Raw genomic sequence first — 11,233 nt, 5'->3', positions numbered from 1 at the left:
TTGTATGTATTTTTGAGGATTTTTACCTTTTAAAGAGCAATAATTTTAATTTCCATGAAATCCACTTCATTTTGTTATTTTTATTAGTAATTTTAGGCCCTACAAAAACTGCTGTAAAAATATTTAATAAATTTTATTTTTTTTTAAACTACCTCTGCTTATGAATCAAATGTATATAGCTGCTTTCCCTATAGTTGCTCTTGGATTCAAATTGTCACTTTTTTTAACCTTAAAAATGTTTTAATTTTTTAACAAAAACTCACAGTTTAGGACTTTAGTGCCAGCTTCCCAAAATATTAATATTTTGTATTTCTACCCCCACATTTTAAACAGGTCCAAATCTTTAAAAACAAAAAACTGCTTGAAGTGCACATATTGGGTATTAGTTCTAGTTTGGGGTTTCTGAGGTGTCCTGAGGAGACCGGATACTTCTCGGTGAAGGAACTTCTCCTGGACTTGATGACACCATCTTTTGCACCACTTGTGACATTTCCACCAGCGTGATAATTACTGTGACGGCTTAGGGCTCTGTCAGATGTGACCCCTGACCCCTGGCAGGATGACTCTAATTACATACTTTTTCTTCACACGCCATCAGCAGCGCTTCCTTGTTACGCAATCCATACAAAAATAATTTGAACTCTGACTTTATCTTACTATCCCATATTTTATTACAAATATTATTCGATTATATGTATCATATATATTCTACTAATCAAAATAACAATATAACATAGTTTGCCACTTGTTGCCAGGCAGATTTCACACGGCTCTGTCATAATTACCATATGGGCCCATTGAAAAAAATGCATATGCTAGCCACACCCACTTGGCGCTTTAAGAGGCACAATTGATTGAAGAAAGTTTCGGAATTAATTAAATTAAATATTTAATAATTCCATAAATAAATAAAAACTGCTGGAGAATCAGCACATGAGCCAAAAAAAGATATTTGTTGTTTTTTTTTTGTAACATAAATTGCATAAACCGACGCTTGTAACATAAAAAGCTAATCGTGACGTCATGTGTCATGACGTCACGATTAGCTACTAGCGGCAGTTGTTTCCAGGTGCCGCTGATGCACTCGTGTCTCTGTCGACCGCCTGTCACATCCTCACCAGCGGGCCGAAGAGGAGGTCAGCTCAGGTACCACCGAGACACACTCCTTGGTTGATTCTTATTTTATTTATTCGTGTATTTATTTAAAACACGTCAACATGGCGTCGTTGTTGTTTTTTAATGATTCACAGCTGCTCGACTTTTTAATCAGGCATCCTTGGGACAAAAGGGAGGGAGGAAGGGGGGGCTTTCGCGTCAAGCTAGCCGTGGCTAGCCGGCGGTGACACCGGACGTATATGTGCCAAAGCCAAACATATTTAAACCCTTCGTAAAATCTGTCCAGTCAAATTAGCCTGCTTAGCCTATATTACTTCATATTATTTAAAACTGTTGACACCGAGTAAACAGAAGATACTAAAGCAAGCAACTCATGTCAAAATAAGACTAGCAAACATGTTTGGTACCAGTCAAATCAAGGTTCGACATTTCAGGTAAGACATTTAAGGCTAAAGCCAACATTGTAATACAGCAAATAAAGTGATTTTTCAATTAGTTTAATCTGTTCTATTGTACGCCAACCGTCCAAGTTCTTAAAATGAAACCAGTATCTGCCATGACGCCGTGCTTTTTTGGTGAAATAATTGTTTAGACGGTGTTAAAATGTTAAAAAGTGAGCGAGTAATACATTGTGAGCGGGCATCCGCTTGGTTTTATTTTGGAAGTCGTATGCGGAAGTGAAGCTGTGTGTGAAAGTGAGTTCATTATTCCTGATCAAACAGCGAGGGAGCGAGACTCCGGCTTTTGTTACAGATGCTTTCTGGGAATCGACTTTTATTATTGCATGACAAGATGTAGACGTCAAATATTGATATTGTTGTTAATAAGTAGTGTATAATGCCAAGCAATTTTTTTAAAGCTGCATCATCACAAAATGAGTGTGAAAGTTCCAAAACAAATGTATGTTTGCTGTCTCAGAGCCTAAAAGGAAGACAATGGGAGCCATTATTTGTATAATGTAGGTCATGTTTACCTGGCTGTGGCTCCTCCCACTGCCACTGGAGGCTCTGCTTGCTCTTCATTGATTGGTTGATTGATTTTGCTTTGCTCTCAGTGCAATTGCTGTCTCATTTCATATCATTTCATATAAAAATAAGAATATATTTGGTCTACTAAAAAAAAATTATATTTGGTCTACTTTAAAAAAAAAATTATATTATATAAAAATTATATACAATTTTATATTTTGTATATATTTTTATATATTTAATATATATATATATTATGTTTATATTATTATATTTATTATATTTATATATTTTTTATTATATATATATATTTAAATTTATATTTTATTATATATATATAAAATATATATATAGAAAAATATATAAATATATAAAGTATTTTTATATAATTTTTATATAATATAAAAATATTTTTAAAGTAGACCAAATAGATTGTTATATATATATATATATATATATATATATATATATATATATGAATATTTTTAAATGAATAGATTATTTTTATTAAAAATTATCCATTAGCACACAGACGAGGGCCTTCAGTCATGATGGGCTACCCATTGAGGGCTGCCGTTTGACACCCCTGCACAACCCGAAAGCTCCATTTTTGAAGGAAAAATCACCCCCAGATGATTTCTTCAGTTAGTTCATTATGAATTCTTTACAATTTAAATATGAAAAGCCGTTGTATATGTAGGAGCAACCGTCATGTTTCTTCCCCTGGGGGGCGGGCGGGCGGGCGTTTGCATGGCTGTTGTGGGTGGCACTTTGGGCGTGTTGTCTCATTATCCGGATTGCGGTGGCAGGGTGAGCACGGGGAAATATTTGCGTTTGGTTGTCACGTTCATTAACTTCATTTTTGAAGTAATAACGATTTAGTAGTACTAATACACATTAAGTGTACTGCACAACACAGCAGCAACAGAACCTATGTTGTAATGGCGGTAAAGCATTACTAGTGCTGATGAGTTGAATGTAAACAACATAGTAAGTTGATTTGAGCAAATGGCCATGTTGTGGAGTTAAATAAAACCGCATCAGGAGGTTTCCTACAGCCACAGCTTTTTTTTTTTACCTATGTTTTTTTTTTTATTCATACTGTACAAACTGAACCCGAGACACCAGATAAACACAACAAATGGAGTCCATGCTGAGAGACATGTTGGCAAGTCTGCGCTAATATTGAAAGTCATCCCTGCCTCTCACGCAACCCCTCCGGGGTTGCGGGTTCCCCGCCCCATTGTTTAAGAAGCACTGTGCCGTTGTGCCCCCTGGGGGGTATTTTGGTTTTGTAGACTATACACCTGTGCACTTAGTAGCAGTTGGTAGCATACTTCTAAGCTAGCGTAAGTGTTGTTTTTATGTGTGCTATCTTGGGAAGGACCTTGAGAAAAAACTGAAACTATATATATATATATATATATATATACACACACACTTGCAGTCAACTCTGTCTTAAACAAGAAGGCAAAGACGTCAGTGTTGTTTTTTTTTAATAAACTAGTGTGAACAGGCAGACATTGCACAAGGCATTCGACCTTGGCCGCCCCCGCTCGTTACAAGCATGTGTCAGGTGACTTGTCAGGTGACGACGTTTGACTTTATACTGGCGTGCTGCCGTCTAAATCCCATTTATGTAAATGTAAACACACATTCATTCATTTTCTACCGCTTTTTCCCCACGAGGCTCGCAGGGGGGTGCTGGAGCCAGGGGAGAGGCAGGGTACACCCTGGACTGGTCGCCAGCCAATCACAGGGCACATATAGACAAACAACCATTCACACTCACATTCATACCTATGGACAATTTGGAGTCGCTAATTAACCTAGCATGTTTTTTGGAATGTGGGAGGAAACCGGAGTACTCGGAGAAAACCCACGCATGCACGGGGGAGAACATGCAAACTCCACCCAGAGATGGCCGAGGGTGGAATTGAACCCTGGTCTCCTAGCTGTGAGGTCTGCGCGCTAACCACTCGACCCCCGTGTAAACACACCTTCATTCATTCATTTTCTACCGCTTATCCTCATGAGGCTCGCGGGGGGTGCTGGAGCCTATCCCAGCTGTCTTCGGGCGAGAGGCGGGGTACACCCTGGACTGGTGGCCAGCCAATCACAGGGCACATATAGACAAACAACCATTCACACTCTCATTCATACCTATGGAAATTTGGAGTCCATAGCATGTTTTTTGGAATGTGGGAGTACCCGGAGAAAACCCACGTGCAAACGAGCAGAGGGTGGAATTGAACCCTGGTCTCCTAGCTGTCTCCTAGGTCTGCGCGCTAACCACTCACCCGCCGTGTAAACACACCTAATAGTCCTAATTTGAACACCTAATTTGCGTAACATTCTAAGGTGTTAAATAGTCGGTAAATACGGTAATCCCTCGCCTCACTTCTTCGCTCTCGCCAGTTTTCTAAAATATATTATTAATTCATTGCTGTTTTGTAGCTAAATATGAATATTAATAATTTTAAATAGGCATATTGCGTTTTTACCTAAATGTAGCATTCATACGCGTAAAAATGTCTAAATGACATAAAATACAAACCAAAGGCATCCAGATGATATGTAGTATCCTACACTGCTCACTAGGGGTCAGTAATGTTACATTGAGGGCATTTAGTCTATATTACGTCTTAATTATGCCTTACGTCTTATTTTCTGTCATGTCTACCACGTGTATTTGGTAATAGGAGAGTAAAAGTGACTATAGGGGTGTTACATTATGTTTAGTGGGCTCTAATAACGTTAAAAGCCATATTTTGAAGGTCGTAAACGTAACATATAACCGTAATATATGTGATAGCATATATCCTTTATTTCCTACATTGGGTAATAGGAGTGTAAGGTGACTATAGGGGTGTTAGTTCATACCTAGAGGGCTCTAATAATGTTAAAAAGCATATTTAGAAGGTCGTAGACAGGAGGAGTTCAACTTAGCAGAAATACACACGTCTGGAGCTAATTAACAGTGATAAACGAGGGATTACTAATGTGGATGGAAATAATCTGTTCCCGGGTCAACCTGCGGCCATCATGCTACAGTTTGTTACATGTACAGGTAATGTTTGCATGCTTTTTCTTCCATTTTTTTTGTGTACCTTGTGTCTGACAGCTCGCTGCAACCGAGAGACCTCACCTGCGTCGGTCTCGACTCGCCGCCAACATGTCCGCCCCGGAAGCCTACGAGACGGCCAACGGCGGCCCCGCCCCTCCCAATGAGAGCGTGCAACTCAAGAAGGAGATCTCGCTGCTCAACGGCGTCAGCCTCATCGTGGGCAACATGATCGGCTCGGGCATCTTCGTCTCGCCCAAAGGCGTCCTCATCTACAGCGCCTCCTACGGGCTGTCGCTGGTCATCTGGGCCATCGGCGGGGTCTTCTCCGTGGTGGGCGCCCTCTGCTACGCCGAGCTGGGCACCACCATCACCAAGTCGGGGGCGTCGTACGCGTACATCCTGGAGTCCTTCGGGGGCTTCATCGCCTTCATTCGCCTGTGGACGTCCCTGCTGATCATCGAGCCCACCAGCCAGGCCGTCATCGCCATCACCTTCGCCAACTACCTGGTGCAGCCGCTCTTCCCCACCTGCGAGCCCCCCTACGTGGCGTCCCGGCTCATCGCCGCCGCCTGCATCTGTAAGTCGCCCCCGCTTCTCCCGCCGTGGACGTGGACCTTCATCTCCCGAGGTGTCTCCTCTCCTCAGGCCTGCTCACCTTCATCAACTCCGCCTACGTCAAGTGGGGCACCCGCGTGCAGGACGTCTTCACCTACGCCAAGGTGGCCGCCCTCCTCGTCATCATCGTCACGGGCGTCGTCAAGCTGTGCCAAGGCGAGATCTATCTATCTAGCTAGCTTGCATGCATCTATCTAGCTATCTAGCTAGCTTGCATGCATCTATCTTGCTATCTAGCTAGCTTGCATGCATCTATCTTGCTATCTAGCTAGCTTGCATGCATCTATCTTGCTATCTAGCTAGCTTGCATGCATCTATCTAGCTATCTAGCTAGCTTGCATGCATCTATCTAGCTATCTAGCTAGCTTGCATGCATCTATCTAGCTATCTAGCTAGCTTGCATGCATCTATCTAGCTATCTAGCTAGCTTGCATGCATCTAGCTAGCTTGCATGCATCTAGCTAGCTAGCAGCTAGCTTGCATGCATCTAGCTAGCTTGCATGCATCTAGCTAGCTAGCCAGCTAGCTTGCATGCATCTAGCTAGCTAGCCAGCTAGCTTGCATGCATCTAGCTAGCTAGCCAGCTAGCTTGCATGCATCTAGCTAGCTAGCCAGCTAGCTTGCATGCATCTAGCTAGCTAGCCAGCTAGCTTGCATGCATCTAGCTAGCTAGCCAGCTAGCTTGCATGCATCTAGCTAGCTAGCCAGCTAGCTTGCATGCATCTAGCTAGCTAGCCAGCTAGCTTGCATGCATCTAGCTAGCTAGCCAGCTAGCTTGCATGCATCTAGCTAGCTAGCCAGCTAGCTTGCATGCATCTAGCTAGCTAGCCAGCTAGCTTGCATGCATTTATCCAGCTAGCATGCATCTAGCTAGCTTGCATGCATTTATCCAGCTAGCATGCTAGCTAGCTAGATGCATGCTAGCTGGATAAATGCATGCTAGCTAACATGCATCTAGCTAGCTGGCTGACTAGCTAACATGCATCTAGCTAGCTGGCTGACTAGCTAACATGCATCTAGCTAGCTGGCTGGCTAGCTAGCATGCATCTAGCTAGCTGGCTGGCTAGCTAACATGCATCTAGCTGGCTGGCTGGCTAGCTAGCATGCATCTAGCTGGCTGGCTGGCTAGCTAGCATGCATCTAGCTGGCTGGCTGGCTAGCTAGCATGCATCTAGCTAGCTAGCATGCATCTAGCTGGCTGGCTGGCTAGCTAGCATGCATCTAGCTAGCTAGCATGCATCTAGCTGGCTGGCTGGCTAGCTAGCATGCATCTAGCTAGCTAGCATGCATCTAGCTAGCTGGCTGGCTAGCTAGCATGCATCTAGCTAGCTAGCATGCATCTAGCTGGCTGGCTGGCTAGCTAGCATGCATCTAGCTGGCTGGCTGGCTAGCTAGCATGCATCTAGCTGGCTGGCTGGCTAGCTAGCATGCATCTAGCTAGCTGGCTGGCTAGCTAGCATGCATCTAGCTAGCTGGCTGGCTAGCTAGCATGCATCTAGCTGGCTGGCTGGCTAGCTAGCATGCATCTAGCTGGCTGGCTGGCTAGCTAGCATGCATCTAGCTGGCTGGCTGGCTAGCTAGCATGCATCTAGCTGGCTGGCTGGCTAGCTAGCATGCATCTAGCTGGCTGGCTGGCTAGCTAGCATGCATCTAGCTGGCTGGCTGGCTAGATGCATGTTAGCTAGATGCATGCTAGCTAGCTGGCTGGCTAGCTAGCATGCATCTAGCTAGCTGGCTGGCTAGCTAGCATGCATCTAGCTAGCTGGCTGGCTAGCTAGCATGCATCTAGCTAGTTGGCTGGCTAGCTAGCATGCATCTAGCTAGCTGGCTGGCTAGCTAGCATGCATCTAGCTAGCTGGCTGGCTAGCTAGCATGCATCTAGCTAGCTGGCTAGCTAGCATGCATTTATATAGCTAGCTAGCGAGCTAGCATGCATCTATCTATAATAGCGCCACCTATGGGGGCAGACTAAGAATAGCGTTGTATAGTAATGGCGTTGAATTGCGTCTCTACCACAGGTTCCACCACCAACTTCGACTCGTCCTTCCAGGGTTCGTCCACAGACGCCGGCAACATCGCTCTGGCGCTCTACTCGGCGCTCTTCTCCTACTCTGGCTGGGACACGCTCAACTTTGTCACGGAGGAGATCAAAAACCCAGAAAGGTTCTTCTTTTGTGGCGTCCTCCGCTCGGATGATTGTCTCACACCTTGTGGTCGTTCCCGCAGGAACCTGCCTTTGGCCATCGCCATCTCCATGCCCGTCGTCACCGTCATCTACATCCTGACCAACGTGGCCTACTACGCCGTGCTGGACATGAGCGCCATACTGGCCAGCGACGCCGTGGCCGTGGTGAGGGGACACGGCTCCTTACAGGAAGTTCGCATTCGCGCTACGCTCTGGTGGCTAATTGCTGCGTCCTGTGTAGACGTTTGCTGACCACGCGCTGGGCGTGATGAGCTGGATCATCCCCATCGCCGTGGCGCTGTCCTGCTACGGCGGCCTCAACGCCTCCATCATCGCAGCGTCCAGGTAGAAGAGCACAGCGTCCACACTTTACGTATGTTCTGGTCTGATGCGTCACTTCCTCCTGTTGTCGTGTGCAGGCTGTTCTTTGTGGGTTCACGCGAGGGTCACCTTCCGGACGCCCTGTCGATGATCCACATGCGGAGATTCACGCCCATTCCTGCTCTCATCTTTAACGTAGGAACACAACCCGGCTTCTTTTCTTCGTTTAGCAAAGAAGCAACGACGACAACGACCTAGCGTGACCTTGTCTTGCGTCCAGTGCGTGATGGCGCTCATCTACCTGACCGTGGAGGACGTCTTCCAGCTCATCAACTACTACAGCTTCAGCTACTGGTTCTTCATGGGCCTGTCCATCGCGGGACAGATATACCTCCGCTGGAAGGAGCCCGACCGCCACCGGCCCCTCAAAGTAAGCCCAGTTCTCCTGGTGGATCTTTCTAGTCCGCACTCGAACCGTCACATTTCTCACCCAACTTTTCTGTCAAGGCGAGAAAGCAACTGGTTTTGGATTAGGTTACAGTCCAACAAGCTTCAGATCGTTTATCATAGGTCATGTTAAATGTTAAATCAGTGCATGTTTCTAGTCGGCGCTCTTGCCGTCGCAATTTCTCCATCAATTTCCATTTTTAGATCTACTGTAAGGGATTAAAGTATCCATCAAAGCAAAAACCCAGTTGGTTTTCAATGATGTTAGAGTCCAAGAAGCCCCGAGATCAATACTTGTTTCTCATCAGCGCTCTAGCCATCACAGTTCTCATCTGTCACTCCACTTCAATACTCAGGGAATTATTGTTTTGTCAAACAAGAACTAAGTTGGTTTTGAATTATTTTAATGTTCGAAAGACCCTGGATCGTTGAAGTCGTATGTCAAATCGGTTCATGTTTCTAGTCGGCGCTCTAGCCGTCACAATTCTCAGTCAACTTCAAATTTTATATGAGAGACAAAGCAAGAACCCAGTTGGTTTCGAATTATTTTAAAGAAAGACCATGGATCGTTGAAGTCCTATGTCAAATCGGTTCATGTTTCTAGTCGGCGCTCTAGCCGTCACAATTCTCTGTCAACTTCAAATTTTATATGACGGACAAAGCAAGAACCTAGTTGGTTTTGATTGATATTACAGTCAAAGAAGCTCCAGGTCATTAAGATGATATGCCGAATCAGTCTGTGTATCTAGTTGGCACTCTAGCCGTCACAATTCTTAAACAACTTAAAATTTGGCAAGATGTTGAGGTCAGATGTCAGATCAGTTCATGTTTCTAGTCGGCGCTCGAGCCGTCAGTTTTCATCTCAATTGATGTCAAAAATTGAGGGATTCTTTTTCAGTCAAGGCAACCAAGAACCCAGTTGGATGTCAGATCAGTTCATGTTTCTAGTCGGTGCTCGAGCTGTCAGTTTTCATCTCAATCGATGTGAAAATTGAGGGATTCTTTTTCAGTCAAGGCAACCAAGAACCCAGTTGGTTTTGAATGATGTTGCAGTCCCAGAGGCTCCAGGTTGTTGAGGTCAGATGTCAGATCAGTTCATGTTTCTAGTCGGCGCTCGAGCCGTCAGTTTTCACCTCAATCGATGTCAAAATTGAGGGATTCTTTTTCAGTCAAGGCAACCAAGAACCCAGTTGGTTTTGAATGATGTTGCAGTACCAGAGGCTCCAGGTTGTTGAGGTCAAAGGTCAGATCAGTTCATGTTTCTAGTCGGCGCTTGAGCCGTCAGTTTTCATCTCAATCGATGTCAAAATTGAGGGATTCTTTTTCAGTCAAGGCCACCAAGAACCCAGTTGGATGTCAGATCAGTTCATGTTTCTAGTCGGCGCTCGAGCCGTCAGTTTTCAACTCAATCGATGTCAAAATTGAGGGATTCTTTTTCAACCAAGAACCCAGTTGGTTTTGAATGATGTTGCAGTCCAAGAGGCTCCAGGTTGTTGAGGTCAGAGGTCAAATCGGTCATATTTCTAGTCCACGCTCGAGCCCTTTCACATGTGATTGTTGTCTGTCTGTGATTACTAATCCAGATTGCAATGGTGTGTGTGTGTTGCACAGCTGAGTCTGTTCTACCCGCTGGTGTTCTGCCTGTGCGCCGTGTTCCTGGTGGCCGTGCCGCTCTACAGCGACACCCTCACCTCACTGATCGGAATAGCCATCGCCATGTCGGGGGTGCCCGTCTACTTACTGGGGGTCTACCTTCCCGAGTCCAAGCGCCCGTCCATCATCACCAAAGTGCTACGTGAGTTTGTTTTTTTTCCACTATTCACTTGTAGGCATAAAAGTAGTTAGCGACTTTAGACATCATTGTTTGTTTTTTTTCTTCTGCAGGTTCTCTGACCCACTTGACCCAGTACACGTGCTTCTGTGTGCTCACGGAGATGGACAAGAGTGAGTAGCATCCCTTAAGAGACTAAGCTACAAGACGGGTAAAAAAAAAAAAAAAAGTGTTATTGACATCAGCTGACTCGTGCAACAGCTGGTTCTGCACTTCTTTACACTCTGGAATCGAGCAGGAAGCGGCGCACTTGCACGTCTCTTAACTTATTCCTTTTCTGTACACTGATTACCTCCGACACCGACGACTTGCCTTGTGACCTCTGCAGGTTTTTACCGCCTTTTCCTACAGTGCTGTACTCGCTTTTTTTGTCACTACACAGTATGCATCCGAGGTACTTGAACATTTCAGTGATGCTGCTTTGGATCACCCAGGCAGTACTTTACTTATCAATGTTATTGATCAGTTCTCCCGGCTGATCAATCTGCAGGGTTTTATCTTTTTAATTCATATCGGTAAGAATCCATCCACAGAAAACTTTTAGCCACGCTAAAGAGGACCTGCAGTATTTCAGAGTGATTATTCATAAGAATATTTATAATTACCATATGCATTAAAGATGACTTATCTTATTTACATGTCTCATTGTTCAGGGTTTTAAGATAGATGCCACACAAAGGCCA

At 44.7% G+C, this 11,233-nt stretch overlaps 1 protein-coding gene across 1 annotated transcript; it reads left to right on the top strand.

The window, feature by feature from the left end:
- Positions 1-1,334: 1,334 nt before the first annotated feature.
- On the top strand, positions 1,335-11,185 carry slc7a6 (solute carrier family 7 member 6). Its single transcript, XM_058078854.2, has 10 exons — positions 1,335-1,550; positions 5,209-5,728; positions 5,797-5,922; positions 7,785-7,929; positions 7,993-8,116; positions 8,193-8,296; positions 8,371-8,467; positions 8,553-8,702; positions 10,331-10,514; positions 10,604-11,185. The coding sequence occupies exons 2-10, from the start codon at positions 5,260-5,262 to the stop codon at positions 10,669-10,671; spliced, it is 1,467 nt and encodes a 488-aa protein (XP_057934837.2). The 5' UTR covers positions 1,335-1,550; positions 5,209-5,259; the 3' UTR covers positions 10,672-11,185.
- The last annotated feature ends 48 nt before the right edge of the window (positions 11,186-11,233 follow it).

Source organism: Doryrhamphus excisus, linkage group LG1 (assembly GCF_037039965.1).
Source record: "Doryrhamphus excisus strain RoL-2023G ecotype Guam linkage group LG1, RoL_Dexc_Guam_v1.1, whole genome shotgun sequence".
Classification (NCBI taxonomy): domain Eukaryota; kingdom Metazoa; phylum Chordata; class Actinopteri; order Syngnathiformes; family Syngnathidae; genus Doryrhamphus; species Doryrhamphus excisus.
The sequence above is the reverse complement of the archived record's forward strand: the minus strand, read 5'-3'. Positions and strand labels throughout refer to the sequence as shown.